Source organism: Grus americana, chromosome 1 (assembly GCF_028858705.1).
Source record: "Grus americana isolate bGruAme1 chromosome 1, bGruAme1.mat, whole genome shotgun sequence".
Taxonomy (NCBI): domain Eukaryota; kingdom Metazoa; phylum Chordata; class Aves; order Gruiformes; family Gruidae; genus Grus; species Grus americana.
In genome coordinates, this window is record NC_072852.1 from 123,208,177 (window position 1) to 123,234,444 (window position 26,268).

General features: G+C 36.1%; 1 protein-coding gene across 14 annotated transcripts in view; it reads right to left on the reverse strand.

Moving 5' to 3' along the window:
• The window catches only part of KDM6A (lysine demethylase 6A), a 159,301-nt gene that overhangs the window by 39,907 nt on the left and 93,126 nt on the right, over positions 1-26,268 (reverse strand). For 5 of the 14 annotated variants that reach the window (XR_008575835.1, XM_054816332.1, XM_054816342.1 and 2 more), the window contains 12 exons: positions 20,756-20,810; positions 17,895-17,929; positions 15,673-15,738; positions 14,354-14,447; positions 9,335-9,461; positions 6,498-6,596; positions 5,907-6,126; positions 5,215-5,349; positions 4,617-4,772; positions 3,870-3,965; positions 1,262-1,366; positions 265-660 (listed from right to left, as the gene is read on the reverse strand). Coding sequence is in view for 13 of the 14 variants with exons in the window: in XM_054816332.1 (XP_054672307.1) it covers positions 265-660; positions 1,262-1,366; positions 3,870-3,965; positions 4,617-4,772; positions 5,215-5,349; positions 5,907-6,126; positions 6,498-6,596; positions 9,335-9,461; positions 14,354-14,447; positions 15,673-15,738; positions 17,895-17,929; positions 20,756-20,810 (1,584 nt within the window). In the remaining variant the exon portion in view is untranslated. The remainder of the gene's footprint in view (positions 1-264; positions 661-1,261; positions 1,367-3,869; positions 3,966-4,616; positions 4,773-5,214; positions 5,350-5,906; positions 6,127-6,497; positions 6,597-9,334; positions 9,462-14,353; positions 14,448-15,672; positions 15,739-17,894; positions 17,930-20,755; positions 20,811-26,268) is intronic. The other 9 variants (XM_054816351.1, XM_054816358.1, XM_054816392.1 and 6 more) reach the window with 5 other exon arrangements.

The window sequence follows — 26,268 nt, forward strand, 5'->3', positions numbered from 1 at the left end:
TGCAAAGGTAGGCAGCTGAGCAGTATGGAACTGCCCTCATGATCATGACTGATGAAAATTTCCTTTATCCTGAAAGTAGTTAATTTAATACAGATTTTTAACAATAAAAAGTAGTGGACAGGTTTCACCTAGTGTATGTTTTATTTGCATCTAGGCCATCAACTTTAGGAAACAGAAAATGAGTGTTTACAAATGAGACTTCAAACGGTGACTTGCTCATCAAGCCTCCTTAGCGTATTCTATGAGTGAACTGAAGTTGTATACCTGAGTGGAGTTAGATAGTTGGTTTTTCCACGGCTCCTCTGCGCTGCTGGTCAGGTTTGTGCGGTTATGAGGTAGAGAGAGTGCGTTTCGCTGCAGGTAAGGCACGTTTCCATTACTTCCACTTTCTGTTATGTGATTATTGCCTATCAAAATAGTGTCTGTACTACCCAGCGTTCTTGCTGTGCTGCAGGGAATGGGGCCTGCTGGAAAGGGTCCATTAGCCATAGGCTGCCCAGGGCAGGCAGGACGGATTCCACGCTGAGCGACATTAGGCACTCTGGTTAGAGCAACCTGTGGCTGCTGACCAGAGACAGAGTTTGTAGGCAGTGATGAATCAGCTGTTGGCCCGTTAGGAATTCCAGTAGATCGTACCTGTGCAACTCCTGTTTGTCTCATCTAACGGAAGATGAACAAAGCACAAGAACATTAGCTGCAGAATTTAAAAAGAAAACATCATGCAAGGTTTGTGTATTTTATTGTCCTGGTCAGTTCTGGTTTTTATACTGATCTTCACAGTTGCTTTTGAGAAATAAAATGACTGTCATGCTCACAAATGTGCTGAGCGAATTTTAAGGTAAAGCTATTGGCACGCTCTTCTTCTAGGCGCTTCGGAATGAGCATTAGCATTTTACTGCTAAAGTTGGATAGTAAGAGAGAGAGAAGTGAACAGTGAGAGGAAAGATATGCTGTAATACGGCTTACTACAACTACGTATTTCTCAAGTAAGACTGCTTTTAGATGTGTCCACTCACTTTAGTTTGAAAGTGTGGCTTGAAAACTTTTACGTTATCTGGTAGTCCTATAATAAAACACAGCTAAACCCATTACGTTTCAACCAGTAAACAACAATTATGCTTTATACAAAGAAGATGACAATGTAATGTAGTAAAGGGCATGAGAACTCAGTACAACAGAAATTCTTCAGAATTCAAGAAACAACAACACACACCATTACTGACAAAAGTTTTGTAAAAGAGAGAAATATTTTTGTTCTCACCTGCTGGTGTTGCTGCATCAAGACAAACTGACTCTCCAGCTGTTCCAGCATAAGTTTCTGTGCTGGATTTAGATTATTTCGGTTTGCACGCAGCTGTTCCAAGTGCTGAAAAAACAGCAGTACAGTTCAGAATCATTAAAATTGCATGTGCTTTTTAGTAACTTTCTTGCATATAATACTAAAAATTATCCATGAAAACAAGACTTGTAAAGCTGAAAACATGACTGAGATTGCTGCTGCAGACTCAAACATCCGTCCATACATTCTTCTGTAACCAAACCTTATTACTAGTTACTAAGACTAAAGAGACTTTCTAAATTCTTTGGGTGTACAAATATTATCATCACACTAAAATTAAGTGTACTGGTACCATAAAAGAAAACTACATTCAAGTATGATTATAGAGAATTCTTATTATCATTATGTATGTTTTAACACTTTTTTGTACTGTGCTATTCTTTTATTAATACTGTTCAGCACGAAGTAAATTCAACCTATAGTCGCACATGAAAACTTCTCCAGAAAATATAACAATAAACAATAAAAAATAAACAAACCCAGAAAACTATACAACTTAATTGTAGAGAGCAGTAACTTAAGTTATTATATTGAACTCATTTGCAACTGATAAATTTAAGTATCTATTACCAAAAATCCGATCTTTGTATTCACTTTAAACTACTCGGCACACACCATCATTCTACCAGTAAGTCTGCTGCTGCTAAGTGGTATGACATAAACGCTGAAATTGTGGAACACAAAAGCACTATCTGAGAAGGAAGGGGGAGGGGGTGTGGAGAAGAGAGCAAAAGTTGTGCTACACAAAAGGTGACATACAGACATTTTTCTTGATTGTTCTAAAATACTAAGATATTTCACATAATTGTAAATCCTTTCAAAAAAATCTCCCAAACAAACCCAAAAAACCCTCCAAAAAACACAAAACACCACCAAAACCCAAACCCCGAACAAAAAAACCCCACAACAACCTAACCAAAAGAAGCCCCACCAAAACAAGCCCCACCAAAACCAAACACAGATCACGTTTCCTTTAGTTCCTTTCAGGTCTGCACGTATTATTTTTCTACATCCTTCTCGTCTCCTTTGCTTGATTATGCTGTATTAATAATACATAAATGGAACTGAAGTATGAGTATTAAATAAAGTGTAGCTCATTTTGCTTTGAACAATTGTATTTGCAAACTATCAACTAAAAAAAAATCCAATATTGTCTGAAAGAGTGGTTAAAGATGGTTCATGCCAAACTCCCTGGATTAACAGTAGCTTCCTTTCTGAAGTCCCTCTGTAGGGGACTGCAGTGAATAAGACTAATATTATATATCTCTATACACACACACACACACACTCATATCCATATATATACACACATATATTAGTCCTATTCTTATTACGTGTATATATGTGTATATATATAATATTAGTTCTATTCTTATTATATGTGTATATATAGGTATATATATGTGCATATAAAAGGCTGACTTAGAAGATGTAATAAAGGTTTTATTCTCTCTCCTCTTGCACGGTATCTTTTTGGCTTTCCTATTCATATATGCTGGAACCTTGTCAAGCTATTGCCAGCGAATCTCGTATACTGTACTTACAGAAGCCTACTTAGATACTGCTTAGAGGAGGAAGTTGAAGCTGGAAAAGTTGAAACCAAAAAGGACATATAGTAGTAGGATATAAAATAAGCAGAGACAAATAATGAGAATGCATGAAGAGAGATTAGGGAGGAGCAACGGGATGGGGAGAGGGGGAAGGGAAAGAAAAATTATGCAGCATAATAAAGCCAGTATTGTTCAGATAGAGAAACAGCTGAAGAACTATATTGGAGTTGAGGGGAACACTACTCAGTCAATCAGAATGCCTTCTGTCTCTGCACTGTGCTCCCTTCTATTTTATCTTGCATCCAAACCAGTGTCTGTGATACATGGGTAAGAGTTTCCAGCTAGGCCTGATTTTCAAAATATCGAATTCCTGCTGAAGCTCACTGCAAACCCTAATGAACTGAAGAGACAACAAAAAAGACCTGAAACAAGATTTCAGAAATAAAATCTAGCATTTCGTATAAATATATTAGATGACATGAAATACAGAAAAGCAGTACCAGATTTGAGTGATTGCATTTTGTAAAATGTGCATGTCTGTTTACGCAATTTGATACAAGATGCTACCTCAGAGGAAAAAGAGGGTATTACAACACTTCTGTACCTCCTTCAATATCCCCCGCATTACAGCAAGTGGTAAAACTCACTTGGAACACAAGTGTAGCAATTTGCATATCTATCTTTAAAACATCGTAAGAAAAGAGAATTACTGTATGTTCTTATTTTATAAATTACAGAATTCATACAGTGTGTTTGGTTTCTGCTAGAGATCATTTATTTTACTACAGAACTAATCTCACATAGAGAAGCCATAAATATTAGCACAACTTCAATTACACTGTGGGAATTATTTGGGAAATATTTCACACTGAATTTCAGAAACGTGAAACCAAAAAACATTCCAGATTTATTTTTTTTAAAGAAAGAAAGAAAGAAACAAAAAGTGTATCAAAGCTTCTGAAGATCTCCAGAATACCTACCTGTAATTTCTGTGGTGTCAAGCACCAAGAATGAATTTGTTGCGGTACAGGAGGATGTGACACTGTATGGCCACTGCTCCAAACATCTGAAGTATTCTGAGAGAAAACATTACATTAAAATGTGTCACTATCAAAGGGTCAACATAATTTCTTTTACTATCTAGATTTTATCTTACTTATGAAAGAACTAACCATTGTTTCAAGAATAACAATATAAACAAAGAACATACTAAAACATGCCAAGTCTCATTCTACCATTCCCATACAGTATCAGAGTAGTCAGAGGAAAAAGTTAGATGATATCTAATAGCATAACAAGAAACAATCAAATTACACCATTAACTTAAATGTACGCTGCTTTTAAAACTGAATACTTTATCTATTGTAACACTATTACATGATGATGAAACACTTGAATTCTAAATATAAGCAAAGGCAATAGACAGGATGACATGATTATTTCCCTCTCTATCTATCATCAGACTATGATTTTACTTTTTCACTTTTACAACTATGACTGTAGTATAGTACCACCGATCTGCATTGCCCTTAGGCACTTCCTGTCTGAGTTGTAACCTTGTTAAACACATCACTGAAAAATGTTTTTTTAAAATTCCTAAAAACATTCCCCACCTTGATGCCAAAGGATTAAAATTTACAGCACAAATTCTGTGCATGCTGCATTATTTTAATGCGTATTTCCATATAATTTTGGTATGGGGCTCTTTAGTTCATCAGAATATATACCTTTGTTGGACTAGATGTTCTTTTCCTCTTGGCAGGACTGGTCAGGTCATCTACTTGGCTAGAAGGAATCATGTGTAGTGGCAAGGATTGCTGTGAAATTGGTGTTTGAGTGAGGCCTAGTACAGGTTCAGTATTTGGATGATGAGGTTTACAAGCCTAAGAATCACAGAAGGAAGACAAAAATATGGTTCTATATATTCTTAATTCTTTCCTTTAAATTATATATATTAACAGCCCACATAAATTAAAAGGGCTGAGTAGATATTCTGAAGCTGATCTCAATAACTGAAAAATCAGTTTCCATATGGTCATCAATGGAGGAATGTGTACCTTTCATGGGATTATTAAACCACTGCAGCATTTCTATTTAAGATGAAATCTTTTAAAATCATGAAAATCCACAAAGGTTCTAAATTGGTACCCCCATATTTCTCCCAGAGTATAGGGAGCTTCTTGATCTAATATCCCTTTGCAAAGAAATCAAAGGCTTTTTATTAATCAAAGCCAGTCCTGTGCTCAATAAAATAAGCTTGACCACTACCGATTGTAAAGAACCCTTAAAGCTGGGCACCTGCAGAACATAACCCAACTTTCTCACCTGCTGTGCTGTGTTCATGGCACCCTGCCTGGAGGTAAGCTCTGCGGGGATTGGTAGGCTCCATGCCTCCTCAATACTAGGAAGTAATTTAGTTTTATTCTGTAGACTACCTTGTGGAAGGTTACACAACTGAGCCTAGGAAAAATTATGTAAAAAGCAAATTTAACACAAGCCTACTTTAGTAAGAGCAAGTCCATGAAATCTTCCTAAATGCTGTAGCTAATTATGTCTTAAAGAGAGGATAGATTTAAAATTTGGGGTTTTAGAAAGGTGCTAAGTATAAAGAGGGTAACCAGAATATAAACCTTTGTGAGAATCAGAACAAAGATGAGCTCTGGATTCAGAGGTCTCATAATTCCTTTTTTCTGAAATTGCAAACAAGAGTGAAAGATAGTGTGCGTGTATTCTCTATGTTATGAGAACTTAAAAATGTAGACAATACAAAGAAAAAAGCAAAGTGATGTAAAACAGTATGCTTTGATTACATGTGCAAAATAGGGTTTATAAGGAATTAAGTTCCACTTAAAAATGAAGAAATAAAATAGTACGGGCTACAATATGCTTACAAAACACATGAAAACAGGTTATACACACCACAAACAATTCCAAGTTAAACTTGTGTGTTACTTCTCCCCACCCCTCTGCTGTGTATTTGGAAGAGTATTTCCCGCTTCTTAAAATGTTAGTTTTACCTGTAAATACTTTATCCGTGCTGCAAGTGCAGAGGTATTACTACAATTTTTGCTCCTAGTTGCATTTAAGTAGCATTTAATGGCATCCTGAGGCTGGTTGCAGGACTCATAGAGTGTGCCTAGGTCCATCCAGGCTGCAGCATGGCCATGGTCCAATTGTACAGCACAGATATAGGCCTGTAAAGCATCCATAGGCTGATTTTGCTGTTGATACAGCACACTGAATAGAAAGATTAGTGAAGTTGAGAATTAATAACAACGTCAAAATACAAACAAGTCAAATATACACATCCCCCTCAAAACCCTTAACAAACTTTGCCATTATATAAACCATAGTAATAAGCATAGACAACATATAAAATATTAATGTCCACAGCTCATACACATAGCATATTCAGTATTTTAACAAGTTGAGAAAGCAAATAAAAATCTATTATTTAAACTGCAAATCAGACAAGTCTGACAACATGAAGGTATAAATAAAAAAGCTTTATGGTACCCTTGAGAGCACAAAAGAGTTAAAAAGCTGATATTATTTATTTATATATTAGCATTGAATTATATCACTGTATTACCCTTTATCATTCTTACCCTATAGAACACCATGTATCTGCACTTGCTTCTGATTTATCAATAGATTGCCTATAAGATATAAAGGCATCCTGAACTTTCCCAATACTTGAATAGCACCTGGGAGAAGAAAAGAAGAACTTTGGTAATATTTATAGAAGGTAATCATTGAGGATGGCTTACCAAGACTGATCTGATAAATGATAAGTCATGCAAATACACACTCATCTAAATGAATCCAAAACCTTTGCTGTTTCTGAACACCAGACATAAGCAGACTCAAACATCTTAAGCAACATGTATCACTAATTATTTATTTGAAAAGTACACCAAAACTGCTTAAACCCTAGCCTACTGCATTTGTAAGGAAAACAGTCATACCATATTTTAAAGACTTACTTTCCTTTCACTTGTGATAACTTATCAGACAAGAAGAACAATATTTATCTACAGACAGCATTATAAAGAATCAATTAAATTACCTATTTCATCAAACAAATGGTTATGAAACTTCATGTTCTACAAGAAACATTTCAGAATTATTAAAGAGATTTTGACCAACTCAATCAGGATGGTTCCTGATTGCCTAGGAAGCTTTTCATGTGCATATCTCACATCTCAATAAGATTTCAGGTAACGAACAGCAAACCAGTTAATTTTACTGCATATATAAAGCATGAAATTTTGTAAAAAAAATCTTGCTGTTCCAGATTTTTTCACAATTTCTTACTTAAATGTTTTTTTACATACAAATTCAAAGGTATTCTGGCATTATAAGCAGAAATATAACTCTAAAGAGAGCTACAATTATACCACAGGGAATAATACCTACCTTTTAAAAATTAAAAGCTTCAAATAAATACAGTATTAAAAATATGTATATGTTTACTAGTTTAATCTACAATAGCTCTGCTCGGTATTGTAATAAGTTTCCCTGTTGGAAAAGAACTGACAACTTTCAAAACACATAAATAAAAACAGAACATTTATTCTGGTAAACAGTAAAACCCAAGCAGAACAGTACAGGCTAAGGTTTGTCAAACATGCTTCAATCTTTCACGTAGTTTTGAGGCACACTAAGAAAGGAATACAGTAAAATCTAACAGTACTTTGCCTAAAAGCATCCACCGAGTCTGAAGACAACGTTTCAGAAGATCATTTTAATTACAATCTAACCCAAGTTCCAAAAGATGTGTTTCAATCTGTCTGCTTATCAGATACATGGAAACTCAGATTGGGCTAGCACTAACATTAAGCACCAAACAAAACTTAAAAGAGGGTGATAGATTTTTTTTTCCATGGAGGAGGGGGGTGGTGGTGATAGATTTTTGAAAGGTAGCTTTAAATCAACTCACTATCCAATGTGGACAACTAGCAGATGAAGGAATAATCCAAGGGAATACATGAGGAGGGAAAAAGAGGAAGAACAAATGCACAGCCCTTTAAACCCTGTTCCTTTCCTCTTCTGCCAGCGTATGGACTGCAGGAATGGGGCACAGAAATATTTTTGCTCTAGCCCTCCCTATAGAGGGTAAGAGCCCCCACCCCCCATTTCCTGCATTTCTCCTTTTTTGTATAGTCCTAGGTTTCACTCTAACCACATGAAAGCTGTGGCACAGTAAGAGGCAGGAGCAACGGCAGCTACGCACACGTAATTCATGGAGCCCTGGCTGCGTCCTGCTGCTGTGGAAGAACTTGACTAGCTCAAGGCACGTGAAATGGGACTACTGAGGAAAAAACCAGGATTTCAGCCCCGTGGAGGATAGGATAAACCAGATGATTCCTGGCTTATCTTCCCTTTTTCCTCCACACCTGCTGCAGCCCTCTGCTCTTCACATTCAAGGGCGGGTGTTCCTCCCTCAGCCTGCAGACACGGCTGGTTGAAGAGCCCTGTCTTAGAGTTACAGCTGGAGGAATATAATCAGGATGACAAAAACCAAAGTGGGTTCCACCTTGTATGTGACTAGAACCTCCACGACAGTCAGCTGGAAGATACTGAGGTTAGGATATTAATTTTATTTTTTCATAATTCCTTTCCAATGTATTTCTCAACAGAACTGACCTATTCACATATGGACCTGAATTGCCCTCAAAGCTTTCTCCAAAACCTGATTATTTCAAGAGTTACTACTGGTTTGTGTAAAGTACTCTATTTTCTTAAAAAGGAGACCACGAAAAGTCATCAAATTCACATGATTTACATCTTGGAATAAGTTAATTTTAAAGTAAAAATACTGTCTGATAGTACAGAATTAATACAACACTTAAATAGACATTAGAATAGATCAATCTGAGCTGTCTTGGCCTAGTATTTAGTTGCAATATATGCTGTTTATAAATGAATATATAGTGGGGAAAATATTGGTGGTTTAGTGCAAAAATTGATAGAGATTAGAAGGGAGATTCTGAGAAAATAAAGAGATAAAGAATTGTGAAAAAGGTATGAACAAAAGTAGCAACATTTACAGAGCATTTACAAAAAATAAACAAACAAAAACCCAAAAACCCAAACAGAGAGAGAATAGAAGATATGGTAGCAGGAGAAACAGGTAAAACCAGGCGGGGAAGACTCAGATTACTGTACATGCATAAACTGAATAACAACTACAAAAAAAGTAGGACCACTTGGGTAACATACTTCATTTCAACTTCTAAATCTATATTCATCTCAAGTATGTTAGCACCTTGTGTTTTTATACACTTCCCAGAAAACTAGACTTCAGTAGATACATACAACCTTTCCCTTCATTTTTCCTCTGGAACTATTAAGAAGAAAAATAATGTAAGATACTCGCAATAACGAGTATCCTCAAAAAATGTACAAATATAGTCACAGTGTCTATAAAGTCATTTCTCACCTTCCGAGGAAATACCAGGATTGACCAGAATTTGGATCCGCTTCTAGAGATTTCTGGAGATACTGTATAGCATAGCTTTCCTTGGTTGCCTTGTCTCCAAGCTGATCCACGGTGTGATGCATCCAGCCTACAAAAAGAACCCATAAATGGCAGAAGTGAAATTTCCTAAGACCATTTAACAGTTTGGCACAGCAGGATATTAATTGCATTAGTTCCTCTTTAAAAATAGGAATCTCAAACAATAATATCACTTACATAAAATATTATGAAGGAAACTTTTGTATCCTGTAAAGTTCTATATTAAAATTACAGTACAAAAGGACCCTGAGTCAAAATTACTTTCAGGTACTTTTAAAGCTTTTTTTTTTTGTTTAAATAATTGTCTATGAGGTTAGTAGCACAATTATAAACTGCTCAATCTTCTACTATAAAAAGTTTATCTGGCAATGTTAACTCCTTCCTCCTCTGAACACAAATACCTTCCCTGTCATTGTGAAAAATGCTACCATTCTCCCTGCGACATACATCAATTATCTGTGTATTATGGATTTGGACAATTCGCCAACAGAACACTTAAGAATTTTTGTATCTCCGCTTAAATCTTTCTAACATTGTCATTTCATCTTCATTGCTACAACACCCTTTCCATTCACCTTGACAAATACAATCTCCTCTCATCTACATAACAAATTCTGCTGAAAAGATCATTTTATATCCTCATCTAACCACATATCATATTCTTTCAAATGCCTTTTTTTTCTTTTATTACATTAGACAAATTATTCATCCTCACTTTAAAGGCTTGCCACAATCCATGCTCCCATATCGTCTTTTACATGCTATTAAAACACATCTCTGCTCTAGCATTGATGTAAGGCTTGGTTACCATTTCAAATAAAGCACCTTCATTATCATCTCTAGCTGCTCCTCATCTGCCTCTAGGCTTAGACAGAATTCCTTTATGCAGCCACAAAATCATCTCACTGCCATTCATATCATGAGTACAAGGAAATCCTTTGTAGCAGGCAGCTGGCTTGTTGACATCACTACATACCACACTGGTCAGCAATGTCTTGCTGTTTGCTTAATCTCCATGTGTTTGTCTTAATAATCCACTGCTTTTCAGCCAACATTTGTAAAACCTAAGACGTGACAATGGATTGTCCCTATGTTATTATAGTGTCCCACCCATTAATGGTCCCTTGTGGAACACTACAATACTGATTTCATAAAACATCTAAGGTTTGTATAAAGTTTCAGTTACCTACAGAGTTGTACACACACCAGCACTAAATGTCCATTGAAATCCTCTGTCAGCTAAACTTCAGCACCCCAAGCTTATCCTTTTTGATACAGTGTAACTACGTGAACAGGTAATAGCACTCAAAAGATGCAGATCAGATTCAGATCTCATCTGAAATGCTAGACTAAGTAGGCAAGGCTGAGAACTGAACTGATGAATATTTGCAGCCTTACTTCACTCTCTGTAATCAGACTATACCTTAAATATTTTATTCTACTTGTTCTATACAGCTTATTTTTTTTTATTCCATGGGCTTATGGTTTGTTAACAGCCACGGCAGGACTTTTGGAAATGGAAGGCAAACATCCAAGCTTTAAAAAAGGCAATCTGAAAGAAAATCATATCTACTGAACAACATTTGCCTTAAGTGTTTTAAGAAGTATCACTTGGAAACTGTGGTCAGAAGCAGAAGCTTGAATATTTCATGGACTGTAGGAAACGTCAGGTTAGGAGCCAAGTGAATACAGTGCTGAAAAAAAGAGTATTTTATCTTGTCTAAAGATGGATCAATTCAAAACCCTACTCATCAGAAAAAAAAAAGGGAAAAACCCACCACAGTAATTTTTGCAGAGACATATAATATACACTACCTTCTCTCATGAACTTCATGAACAAGCTATGGTTTTGATTCAAATCCCAAGTGACTGAAGTTCTTAAGCATACAGAAAATACTCATGCTTTAAGAAAAAAAGGCTTATGTGAGGGTGGTTATCAGAATGCACCTGCATAACTGTACACTAAGGATAAATTTATCAGGTGCAGTACCAGGCAAAGCCTGAGATAAAGGTAATAGTTCAGGGATTAAAAACAAGGGCAAAAAAAGACTTTAAACAATTTCATGAATCTTTGGAAACATTGTGTGGTGATGTCTATTTTCTGTTTCATCAGAACTGTGCCAGATTGAAAGTTAACACATTGTCGGAGGTATTGGAGATCTTTACTGAGGTTCACTGATAAAATGAATCTATTTCTAGGAGACAGAAAAGAGAACTAGCAATCCCTATCTAGTTTCACTGCTGAACGAAGGCTTGCTTCCCGATTTTGTCTTCCTGGGCAGGGAAGTGAAAAAGGCAAAAAACAAGAGAGAGGGTAAGGGAGAACAAACAAAAGTTTTCTACTAGAATAGCACAGTTAAAGGAAACTGGATCTTGCTTCTCCTCACACACAAAGTGAGGAACATACAGAAAGAAGGTGATGGAAAAACCCTGGTAAGCTGTGCCGTTTCCCATTTGCCAGACCTAACTCAAATGCTCAACTAGCTTATTGACTAGTGGGACATTTTTAACGTAATAAACTCTTGGACATTTTTAACATAATAAACAAAAACGCAGATTTTGTCCATACTTCACAAGTGTTTCATGCTCTTTTGCAGGTCTTTAAAATCTAATTTGTAACAAATCCCTGTGCTGCCTCAGCAGGAGGATGTGCTAGCCTAGCTCATGCTGCAGGGCTGGGGGTTTTTTTATGCTTATCAATCACTCTCATGCTGAAGTTGTGGCAATTGCTTTTTCCCCAATAAACATCATCATCTCAGCCTCTGAAGAGATGAGCCTCTTTCCATTTTAGCATCTCATGATGTTTCTTATCCAATTACATGGGCACCACCTGGGAATGCCCCAAGCTGAAAATCATTGGGAGAGTGCTTTGGGAACGTCTAAAGCAGATGCTTACGTTCTTCTTACACTCTTCCTTATGCAACTACTGAGTACAACTGGAGAAAAAATACCAGGATAGATTTGATTTTCAGTCTCATTAATTTAATGTAATTTTAGGCAAAGCAGTGAAAAGAATTGTTGTCTGGAAAACAAATGAAATGGCACAAAAGAAGAAACAAACTGCTCTTATCCAACTGCACAGATCTCACTGTTATATCTACCTGAACTAGTCAGCATGCATCAGCTCAAATGGGTATGGATTTATCTGACAATCACAGGGTTCTCCTCCACAGTGATCTGCTTTGGAAACTAGCAACAAGAGCAAAGATTTTAACAGTTCTCTCACAAGACACCTGAAGTTGCCTAAATTTCAACTTTGGCTCAATAAAGATTAACTAGCTAAGGAAAATAAACAAAGAGCATTTTAATGCCAAAATGATTTTTCTGTTGGAGTAAAAAGGACACACACAAAAAAAAAGAAAAGAAGAAGAGTTCAACACAGAAATACAAATAAATTTTGGGTTTTCCCAGTAGCATTCTGGCAGATGGCAGGTATTTTCTATTATTTCTTCTAAGCAGCAGTGCACCACCCAGACTATGCTTCCTGAGGAGGTGTTTTTACTACCAGCTGCTAGAGACTAAATCTGCGATAAACACCATACTCTGATAAATACCACTGTTAACAGCCAAGAGCAAAAGAAATGGTATTATTCCCTTGAATGTTCTGGTTAAAACCATTCTGTCCCTTTCTCCACATAGAAGCTACCCACGCTACAAAACTAGGTGACTTGTGTTGATTGAATAAAGGGAGTTAATCTGGCTTTTAGACAGCAGACAATTCTCAAAGTCATTGCTCTTATTGCTAGCAAAGATCTGTGGTAGGATTTTATGAATACAACCACATGCCTTTGCTTCTATGGTGGCAACATACATCAAACGGAGATGAAAAAGCATTGGTCAGCTATTTTGGGAAGCCTGTCTTCCACTGATCTTATGTGTAGCCTTTCTGGATGAAATTGCTGACAATTTATACTAGGTGGGATAATAACCAGTTAAAAAAAAAATTCAAAGGGGATATGCAAATATAATCAACATTGTCATGTGACAGCAAAACTACAAGCACCTAGAGTCCTGCAGTGAACTCCTCCAGCACTTTCATTTGTGATTTCACACAGAAGAATCAAAAGCTAAACAAATGAGCCCACTCTGTATCCACACACAACCTGCATTACAAAAAAAGAAAGCAATGTGGCCAGAACTTAGTGCTTGTTACTAATTTGAAATCAATGACCACTATGTGAAAGGGAGAAAAAAAAAAAAATGGGCATAAGCAGGCTAAATTAATATTTAGAATAATAAATTAGATGAAGAACATGGAGAAAGTGAATGAAGTTTTGCACTAGGTTGAACAATTTTAACAAAATATTCTGGAAATACTTTTATAAGGCATACAGGACAAAAGTAATTTATTCTACCCACCCATTAGAAATTTTGGTCTAAAAATTATTTATAAGCTTTCTATAAATATTGAAGATGACAATTTAAAAAAATATTACTTTTTCTCTTTTTATGTGGTTTCTTTTACGGAATCTGATGATAAACTTTTTAGTTACAGAAATAGGTTTTCATTACCTACTATAATTAAAGAAAAAGGTAAATTTTTCATTTGCCACGTTCTTCTGTTCTGCAGAGAAGAGTATTTTGATTTACTGCCATTTAGCATGGCTATTCAAGGGATGTTCTCAGAGGCACAACATAGAATACAGAATTCTAAGTGCTGCATTCCTTCTCCAAAAGGCCACCCCCTCATTGCCCAAAACCTGTAATGCACACACTGTAGCAAGTCTAAGAGCTTTTTAATTTTGTAGGTTTAATTAAAATCTTTTCCTCCTCTCTTATTTACTTAATTATCTACTGTTATGCATTCTATTTTGGGTGAAAATCTCATGTATCCGACTCAGTGTCTAAGACTCACTTCGGAAATGGAGCCTTAAAAAACACTGCAGAAGGCGAAGATGGAAAAAAGAGACACAAAGGAAAACAAAAGTTAATTTTACATACCTAACTGCTGTAAGACAGTTGCTTTTACTTGTGCAGGAAGGTTTTCGATCTGCAAAAGCTGTTCATAAGCTTCCTTTGCAGAGTGATACTTTCTCTGCAAAAGGAAAAAAGTAAATGGATTAATCATAAAGCTTACAACAGATCACCAATAGCAACGATTTCACAGCACTGACAGCACACAAACACAGTGACAAAAAATTCTAGAACTTTTTTTTTTTGCATACAGTGCATATGAAAGCTTTAATGAGTGACGTGTATATATATGGCAAGAGAATAACTTTCATAAGTATAGTATTTAATATAAATTGACTACTTAAAATAATTGAGGGAAATTTGCAAATTATTAAATTTGGTTAACTCCTCATACACGCATTATGCTTTTTATACTAAAATGAATATACTGCTTTTAAGGGGAATGCTTGAATGTGAGTCTACATCTGACAAAACCCTACACAAATTCCTCCCAAGAAATTCATAACAGAAATGAAGATCATCGGTAATTGGTATAATGTTGCGTCTCTCCTTCCTTCGGTATATTTGAACCACCTTTTCAACATATTTGTTGTCCTGGTAAGAGTCCCACCATATGTACAACTAAAACATATCCATGGAGTATGCCTAGAGAACGAAGGTATAACATCTTATTATGCCATCTTATTATTTGCTATGTAGTTTAAGTGTGCTTAAAGCATGGAAACTCCCTATATGAACAGCTCCTGATATAGAAAACACGTTTCCAAGCTAGGATTGTGGTCTGTATTGACTTCTGGAACAGTATGAGCTGTTCTGTATATATTGAAGGTTAAGACTTCTTGATGAATTTTTTGGTAATAATGTCAGCATTTATCTTCGCATTACCCTAACAATAATTGTTTAACAGTGAATGTATTTTAAATGCTTAAGTCTTCTGTTCCTCCTCTCCCACAGAAGTCCAAAAGACACAAATGCTGAGGTCTGTAAGACTACATTTTTTTTTTTAACCTTTTAAAAATTCTATGCCATTTTTTAAGAAAAACATGCTTTCGTGTAATTCAATATTAGACTTCATCCTGGCAAACAGATGAAGAGCATACGAAAATAAATGAGGCCACCTAAATGCAAATGATCATGACTTAGTTACATTTATTTTATGAAAGAGTACACAATACTGACCATTGGTGTTTTAAAAGAGACAACTAGGAAGAAGACTCTAAACAATATAAATACCTATTAGAAGTTAAGAATGTTATTAGGTTCTTGAGATCTCACAATCACAAAAAACAACTCTGTTGATTTTAAAACCTTATTGTAGGCAGGAAGAAAAAGCAGCAATTACATACTTTCAAATGGAACAAGGGGAAGTTGGTAGAAAAGATTTTTAATTGGTGTTCATGAAATGCAGACAACTGGTAAGAAAACAAATAATATAAATAAATAAAATATCCATGTCCAGCAAAATAAAAACAATCAGGAAAAAATTTTAAATTTAGCATTTGGAACAAAATTTGTAGTTTATGACTATGAAGAATAAGCAAATGAATGGAAGTTCACTGTATAGCATGACAGCAGAAGCAGCAATCCGGATGTCAAATAGTTACCTATTAGTGGCTAATATTCACACTTTGAAAAAGATGTTTACATGCTTGGGAGGATTTGGAAAGATCTATTAAAATAGGGCCTGTTTTCCAGATCTATAATATTTTTTACTGTTGTTATTTGTTCTATTATTTACCCTTTAGAAATCTGTCTACATACATGCCTTAAAATACTACAGAAAACTGTCATAATGTTTACATTTGGTTCCATTTAGATATGTTAATTCCAAAAGATCCAGAGTCCTTTATGTTTGGCTGCATCATGAACGGTCTTGGAAATGGGTAGGGGGAGAGGAACCCAACCCAACATCCTTCTTTATACATCATATAAGCTACCACCCAAAATAACCTAAGGGACTCACACTGCCACAGATTAAATAATAGAAACTAGCATTAAACAGCATGAAAAACCACTGCTAACTCTTATCAGCACTAGGCTATTCTCTTGTTCAGGGGCTGGCAACCCATCATTTAAACTCCAGTAGTGTGAAGGTACACAATTAAGGAACAAATTAACTTTTTCATTTAATATTAGAGAGTAGATAATTTTCAGATATACGGAGGGGTTCAGAAAACTGTAGCACTGTGTCCTTTAAAAGAAACCAAACAACCAGCCTGCCTCCAAAACCATCTCTTCATTGTGTCAGAGGTAATATCCAGAAAGAAGTCAAGATCCTTTGTGGTTCCAAGTTTCTCAAATTCCAGAAAATACCCCTCCCAATCAGAACTGCAAGACAAATCAAGTCTAATAGCAGAATGCACTGAAACTTTTTTGCTCTGAGTTGCATTCAAGCCTTCAAGTTCCCGCTGCCTATGATTGTCAGTCAGAAAGCACAGCTTCAGCACTTGTAACACGGGTCGTACAATTATGTGAGGCACCTGGCACAGCGACCTGGGGTGTTCAACTTGCCATTTTACTCTGGCAGATCAAAAGAACTAACGTGCTGAGGATGCGTTGTTATATAAATGTGTCAGATGTGCTTCAGTGCTCATAATGAAATCTGGACGGTGGCCAGGTAAGAACCACAACAGTCCACAAAGTTTCTTAATGGTGTTTTGGGACTGGGGATTTCTGCCTTGTCCTATAGCTTTGCACCAAAAGCATTCAAAAGAAAAATACTTGTTTTTCAAATTTATATCTTGTATTTTATATATAAATACCTAAAGTCATTTTTCACTGTGCCATCAAAATACAGCACTCACTTTATCAAGCTACTTTTCAACTGACCGAAAATGCAGTTTATGTCTGTCATCCATTTTAATTACAACAGTTTTTGTTTTCATGTCACATCCCTTCCTTAGTCACATAATACCTACGAACATGACAAAAGGGCATACAATCTACTTCCTATCACTAGTCAGTCAAATTACATATATATAATAGCTATTTCAGTAACTACTTGGTTTTAATTTACTCATATTCTGGAAGCTCAGTAAGTGTTCTGTAATTTCCCAAAAGATTCACCTAAAATTCCCTGTGGTAGGATTTGATACAGAATTAATACCACAGCTTTATGTGCTGTTGACCTCAGATCTCAAATGTTTCTGTCACATACGTTCAGTTAAATTTGAAAATTTCATGTCAAATATATTAAGACACCTGGGCAACTGGCTAGACTTGAGAGAGAGAGAGAGAGTGTGTGTAAGAGAAACAATACGAATACATATGAATTGAGAAACTATATAATCTCATAAAATAATTTTACTAAAAATTATGTTATGGGGTTTTTTTTTGCATTCAACTTGGGAGACTAGTAAATATGTAAGTTTATTAAAAATGCCACTCCATTTTATAGCATGGCAGTCCACATACAAAGTATGTTTTAGCCAAAGCAAATGAAGTTCCTTTACGATTCAAGACTTAAGCCTAACTTTACAAAAGCATCTATAATCTGAATTCCACAGATTGATTACATCGTATAGGTAGAAACTCAACCACACTTTATAAAAAGGAGCTTAAAGCTTACCTGGATTTCATATAAGTGGGCGATGTGAAACTGAACTGTAAGAGTAGGAAAATCAAAATTGTTAGTTTTAATGAACGACAACGAATATGTTTTTCTCATGAGGGATAAACAGTGTGTCAAATTTATCAATGCAAAACCGAGATAAATTACATTTTGAAGATACAAAAAAAAATATTTGTTTACATTGATATTTTACACTTAACAGAACAGAACTGACAGAGAACAAATATGTATCCTAACAAAGCAGTGGTTGCAAACAGATATTGCAGAAAGGTGGTCCATGCATTTTATTTGCATTCTGAAACAGAGTCCATTAACCTTTCAGTAAACTTAACAATAAAATCTCTTTAAGCAGAGATGCACAACAAGAGAATGCAGGTTATATTTTCTGTACGTAACTAAGTTAGAAATAAGACTTAGGTTTTTATTCATTCAACTGCAATGGGACAGACTAGCTGGGTTACAAAACAGAAAACTACATTATACTCTGCCGGCTTTATACAGGATCTTAAGTTTAAGTGGGGTTTTCTTCCTTTTTAGGAATTGTCTTTCCTCTGTTAAACTTAACTAAAAATGTTAATTACAGATAGTATTCTAATCATTACTGTAAAGCATCTTAAATTCCTTATATGAATTGCACAGAATGCCATAATACTACTAGCAGCTCTTGGAGGCAAGACAATTGCTGGCTGGAGAAAGAAAATGAAAAGTTGTTCAAGAATAAAAGCAGAGGAAAAATTATCCTCATGCTGCTCAAATCTTTAAAGAAAAGGTGGACTGCCTGATCTCTACAGCCTGAGAACTGCTAACCTAGACTAGCATCGACTGGTAGAGAGCTAAAGCTAGTTGAGATGAATGTAATCCTTATTCTGATTTGATGAGGAAACAAAAATTCCTTTGAGACAGACTTTTGCCTGATGTTCTTGAGAACTACAAGTAAGAAAATACCTGTGTTTGAGCCAAACTCAATTTATTTCAATTACACAGATTTCCTCCTCTTGAAGCTACAGAATAGTGTGACACAGGAGTTTATACAGGCAATTTGGAGTTCCAGGATTTCTCTCTGGGTCGAAAGGGAGGGAAAAAGCTCCCTTTGTACATTGCTTTGTCCTTCACCATAAAGAAGGTAGCCTAGTGCACTTCAGAAACTAGGTCATAATGAGATGCATCATCTAAAATTTTAATAAACTTTTTGTGTTTCTTGCTAGAGGGCACATAACACACCCATTATGTTCACCACATCATCAAACTTCACTCTGTACTGATGAAAGCAAAACCTCTGCTTTTGTTTCAGGAGTTCATTATCTAAAAAAATCTCTGTTTTATTTTTTTCCCCTCATAGCAAAACCCCTTCAGTGTGAAGCTACCAAAGGAAGCCATGCCACACAGGGGAAAGAAATTAAAGGTCTCACATTAGAGACTACCTAAATAGAAAGAAGACATGCTTAGTACTCCAACATTTCTGCGAAGACGACAGTCACTGTATTGCTGTTACTCATCCAGCCTTTAGAAATGCAAGGGGTAGGATTAAGGCAATCTCAAGCATTTCTGTGACCGTCCTACACACTCTGGGTCAGAGTGCATGGTTGAACCTGACAAAGTATCTCTCATTCCTCTTCGCTCTCTTCCTCTGGCTTTGTCAAGCACCATGCCTTTGTCAGGCAATGAAGCCCTTACATGGGGCCATACTGCTACATAAATCTGGGGGCAGAGGGGACTGGCGGGGGGAAGGATTAGGAAAACCTTACAAAAATTCAGAGATACCGTGAAAACTGATAAAAGTTAGTGAGAAATAATATGAACTAACACAAAATATAATAAAGAATCACATATCTGGTAGGAAACAATAAAAGCTTATTGACTTAGGAAGAATTCTGCAAATAATTTTACAAAATTGTCTGTGCCTGCTCCTCATACATGACAAAGCTTTGGAGAAGACCTTGTAGCACAGCTGGCTCCTTGGTACCGATACAGCCAGCAGCTTCACCCACGTAAACAAACCCTCTTTCATTGCCCTTGCTGATAGAACATTCACAATTCCATCCAGCTCTGAGTTAAAGGGATAAAAAAATGCTTTTACATACTTTATCCAACGCTTCTGAAATTAGACTTAAGAGTTAACTTAAGCTCAACACCAAGAGTAGCCTGAAGGTACCTTAAAAACTGAGGGAGCAATTTCCTTCACAACTGTCTGAAATTTAATTCTTATAGACTCCAAAACATGCAGGAACATATGCTTATTCATGCACACAATTCCCCTAACTATGGATAAGTACCTGCAGGATGCTCTGTAACAGCCCACAATATATACCGCATACGATAGATCTTACTACACTGAAAGATTAACGTGTTCAAGTACAGACTAATATATAGTCAGCATGTAATAAAACAATCAAATTATATTTTGTACTTTTTCTTACTTCAACAGCATAAGACTGATGCTGAATTTCAGATCTATAAATTTAAATGGCATTAAAATGATCGCTGAAAAATGACAGGTTATCAAGATGCCACACAGTTTTAAATAATTACTATTAAATGTGTGGCATAGCACAAGCACTATGTTTATAAATAAATAAATGAATGAACAGTCACACAGTACATTTCCTCCACAACTCATGTCTTCAGAGCAATTACTAAGCAAAGTCTCAGTTTTTGCTTATTCCATTAACTAAAACAATCCACAGTTTCACTGGAATATGTGTCTCCATTGACAAATGGAGACAGGTTTTGTAGTCTCCCTCGCTCAGTAGTGATTCTTTTGACTTTGAAGGATTGGTTCATTAAAAATTGATACAGCTCTTTCTTATTTTTAAAAAAAACTACAACGAAATAAATGGAAATATTTATAGGTTACTTACTTTCAGCATTAGACAAAGTGCAGGGATTGCAGTCAATCAAAGCTAACTGAAAATGCTGGGGGGAAAAAAAAGAATTATTTGTTTTTCAAAGTAGTACTAGCACATTGGCAAATTACTAAGAATAAATTGATTTTGTACTTGAAAATTATTACTGTATTTTAACATGTGTCTTAAAGAAAGCAATTTTTGATTTCTATTCAACTTTTTACAAGAGGAAGGTAAATTTTTTTAGTGCAACCATGTAGTAATGCTTCCAGTAACGTAAGATGGCAACAGACATCTTCACAAAACAATTGGCATAGCATCGGGAAGAATGACTGCAGCAAATGAATGGTCACAACTGGGAGATCAAGTTTTCCTCAGAACACACAACTGAGAATGTAGTCACACTAGCTCACAGCCTCATGGAGGTAAAACATTGAAGCTCTCATCTAGAAAACCAGAATACTTTTCCTTCAAATGAAGCGATTTGAGGTCTTTTAAAAAAATTGATCTCTTGTCAGAAAGCACTTAAAAATTAATACCTTTACCTTAAAACATGAGTTCATAAGGAGCTCATAAGTTCTTACATTCTCTCCTCCGGGTTTTAAGATAACTACAGTTAAACATCAAAGCTTGTTTATTTTTAATCACTTTTCCTCAAGAGATACAAAAAAATCCTTTAAAACATCTTTGCATTCTGAAGTTCTGAGCCAAGCATTTCACTCTTCTAGAAAGAAGGTCACACAAGCAGAGCAATGAAGTCTCTCTGCCAGAAAGTCTGGATGGGAACAACCATTTCAGTAGTGACATGCTAATTCAGTGATCAATATTTACAGTTTGAAACATAACCAAATGTGTTAAAATGAATGGCACAGGCATACAAACTCAAGTGCCTCTGAACTTTTCCATAAACTTCATAGAAATTTCCTACACAGTGTAGAATTTGGATTAACATATTAATTCAACAGAGAAAAAGGCCTAGGAATATAGAAACCTAAGAGATAGCATATAAAATACTACTGTTAATAAATACAGTTATCTACAAAATACAGTTTCAGGTGGCTTCTAATACACAAAACATTACTGATGCTTCAATATATTTTATTTTGTTAGCACAAAAATGGTAATTTAGCTCCGGCTGTTCAGGATGGCTAACTAGGTGACATCAGGAGCTTATTAGTGTAGCTGGGAAGAAAAAAAAAATCCTTATTAATAGATGTATATGCAACTCACTTTCAGTAGTCTCATACTCAGAGCTACTAGATAGTACTTTCCTCATGGTTTTAGTAATATGTCGTGTATAGCACATCTACAACACATACATCTCAAAGATTTATAAGAAGACTTTAACAGACCACCAAATTTCTAAACAAACATGTTTAACAGAATAATTATTAGAAAATTAATGTATTATCCATAGCAAAGCATTAAAACAAAAGAACACCGATGCTCTCATGAGCTCTGAGGTACACAGCGACAGAGCTTATCTCCTCTCACTGACTTCTATCATTTGTAATATATAACAGCTTTTTAAAAAATGAAACACGCAAGTTGAATGATAACACAAATTTACGGTTTTTAATGGACCTTTTAGCAGTATCATTCCCAGAAGAGAGTACATAAAACAATGAACTCACATATACGTTACTTGTAAAATAACTTAACCTTAGAGCAAGCATTAAATAATAGCTTATAAATATTAAATATTAGCTTATTTCTCTGCCTTGCCTGTTCCTTTTTCTAGTGTTCAGCAGTCACAGAACTTAAAATCTCCTCTCACTTACATTGCAATGCAGGTTGTGTGCCTTAGAGACATCCTGTAGTCGGTTACCATAGTGATTCTACTAAGCAGGCAACTTAAAAGAAAAAGCTAAATAAAAATAAAATGCTCTACTCTTTATATTGCATTTTGCCTGACAAAAGAAAAAAGGAACAGACCTATATACTGTGGCCTGTACCTTGAGTATATCAATCTAAATGGTAGAAAATCCGTTTTGCACAGGTGTGTCATCTTGCACTAACAATTAATATGAAAAGATAAAGCAGAAAGGAACAGATTTGCTGTCACCTAGCAATGCTATTGTAAAAAATAAGCAGATCTAAAGAGAAACGATTGACAACTGTTCTGTAGTAGCTTTTCAGAAGGGTTATTGCAGTGAGACTCACTGAGAGAAAACAGGCAACCATATAAGAAAACCTAACCATTTTAATATTTAAATATACCAGTAGTATCAGTGCTGTACAGTAAAAAAGAAAAAAGCAGGAATATTTTCAGCAATGCCTCCTAAAAATTTAAATTCTTACTGCTACATTAGCTGACTTTTAAATTTCAAAATCCACATTATGAAAATTTTCTAAGTGTAGTAAATCTCTGCCTGCACTGTTCAGTAAGCTACAAACAGTAAAGAAATGAATAAACTGAGCCCGTAACTACAGCAAAATAAACCATTTGCACTAAACAATTATCACAAAGCAATACACAGAAAACCCAGAACCTTTCAAACCAAGAACCTTTGAAATGCACATACACAAGCAAACCTACACCTCTTGCCAGATAAATAATACATAGCTCCCCGTTAAGTATTCAAAATCAGCCAAAAACAAACAAAAAAAGCATGCATGCATTCTAATGCATCAAACTCATCAGCCAAAAGCAGATCCACTAATCACAATTACCAGAACCCAAAAAATTAAAAAAATAGTCATCATTTCCAACTTCCATTTCTGCCACAAACAGAAGCGGTTAGCAAACATCTGCACCTCTCTCAAATATTGCAGCACTGAAGCTGGCTACTGCTGTGTGAAATAGTTATTATGCAGGAGAGGCCGCTGCAGTTCAGACGACATAGAATACCTCAAGGCAGACAGCAGTCTATAGAAATTCAAATCCCGCGTAAGAGGATTTACCTAGAAGGCAGTGTTCTGAATGTTAAAAAGTAACAGGCTCTCTACAAGAGCTGCAGCTCAAGTCATAATATACCTTGATTTGTAGCCATCTGTAATTGCACAGTTATCTACAGCCTATTTTGTCTTCTCTGGAGTCCTTGACTTGCCCCTGATTGTGGAAACAATTTCAAAGGTAACCTTTCCAAGGATCAGAAGTACAGTGGACTGCATATAAACAGAACTGATGAAAGCATTAGGTCTGGTAGTAAAATAATAGTAATCTGACACCGATTTAGGTAACTTAATATGTTTTCACTCCTAGAATTAAACACCAGTTCTCCTAACAAATTAGCTCTTTACAATTTAAGAGTCAAGTACACAGCTTTCTGTTGTTTCTTTAATCGATAAATGACCAACACAAAAAGAACCATTTTCTTTTTAGTGCAAGATTTTCAGTACTATCTCCCTTTACATCCAAAGACCCCAAAATAGTGATTCTACTCCCTCCTCCTCTTGAGAATGACATTAGCAAGTTTAATAGCTCTCGGTTCTGCATTTATTTAGAAAGCAAGGCAAGCCATCGTTTGAAACCTGACAATTCTCACAGACTTACCATGAAGGAAAGCTCCATCATGACTCAGTAAAATTCTGTCAGGAGATGGCTTTTTCTGCCTACGTGACCTAGGTGTGATGCCTTATGTTCCTCAGAGCAGCCTTTGTTCGGCTAAGTGGGACAGAGAAGGCCTTGCGTAATCAGGCATGGCAGAGCGCCAGGCCTCCATTTGCCAGGGGCCTGGCTGGGGCCAGGGGAGAGGGTCAGGAGAGGACGCGCTACACGTGCTGCTACGTCAGCCCGTCGCTCCGCTCTCCAGGGTCTGCCGAATTCAGAACAAATTTGGCCTGTAAGATGAAGGCTTGTGTAGAGTCAACACTCAGTTACTTTCATCCGACATTTGAAAAAAAAAAAAATAACAAACCCCTCAAGACTGAGGAAAACTGTTACACAGGCAGGGCAGAATAAAGCTGCTTGAGGACAGAAGAAACAAAGGTCACACACATAAACTGAGTAATAGTTGTATGTTCAGGATAATCTCGCTATGACTAGCTGCAAGTGAAAAATTCTTTTCAAACAGAAAGATCAGAAAAGCTGTATTTTCACTACTGAAAAGAAGGTTGCATTCAAATTTACTGACCAACATCTCACATAATGCACCATTTTCACACTGCTAGCTCAATACTCACATTGCCTGCCTTGTTCTATCATTACCCGTGCAACATCAGAATTTAGCTATTCCTGCATTAACAGCCCAAATGACTGCCAGCAGCAACAAAATGCCATAGGGAAATGGGATGACCGGAAGCTCATATGCCCCCGCTGCTACGTTGCCAGCATCACCATGAGGCGGAACCGCCCTGAGCTTGGGTCGTTTCAGGACCTGCAGCAGCACCCTGCCTCCAGCCCACACCCACACTGAACCGAAAGCACAGCATAATCCTTGCCGGCTCTCTGTGGCTACCAAGCCAGCATGCATGGTGTGTCCTGAATGCCAGCCTTTCAGTTACAGGTACAGCCAATAAACCTGGACCAAAATATCTCTCACGAGGAGAGGGTCCACAAATGAAGTGTACCAGCATCAATACTCAGGAGCTTGAACGCTCAACTTCCGAGTCAACTACTTCTCTTCTCATGGTTTGTTTTTCACCTCCCCCCCCAAATGACAGAAGATGCCACACAGCATGTTAATTCAGTTTTAGCATTTAGTCCTCTTTGCAATCATGACATTTCTAAAATACACCTACAGTTTTCTTTTATAGGAAAACTCAAAACTGAACTCAAAAACCCAAGCAAAACTAAGAGAGGAAAAATAAAACACTGTCGGCCAGACATTGCGGAATCGTGAGCTGCTGTCAAAATCGGTTGCACTAACAACTGTCTTGCAGTTTGATTACAGTGCCATGCTGCGTTAAAACACTTCCATGTTTTTACTTCTTGTATATGTCTCTCCATCATACACATATGCAAACTACAAAGACTTAGAGAGACATTTCATTCCCAAAAGCTGTTTTCCATCCACTTACATTTTTATTTTAATAATCTTTTGACTAATTTCATCTTGTTTTCCATAAAATGCTTTTTAGGTGAAATGCCTGAAAACTTGGATATCCAAGTCCTTGCAATAGCTAAAGCCCTGTGTTTTGGTTTTTACCTAGAAATGTCACTGATCAGTTTCTGGTAGAATTATAGACATAAAACTAAACATAAGACATTTAAACTTTTCATAACTGTGTATTTTGATTAGTTCTTTTTTAATAGTTAAAAATGAATACATAAGGTTTCAATTTAACATGTTTAAGCTTAAAGATTATCAATCTAAGCACATATGAAAGATAACTAGGCTGTGAAACAGCACTTAAAGGCTTGAAAACACCAATTTTCACTTTCATAAATACATTCTTATTTATTACTGAGAAAAAGAACATAAAATATTAATAATGTCTTTAACAGCTACATGTTGGCACACGATAGCTTCAGTAGCTAAGAATATCTTTCATAAAGATATATATAGAGAGAGACAGGAGAATTATTTGAATAAGTGATGGAAAAGTGTCTGACTGACTATAGGTACTTTGAGCTGTTCATCTGT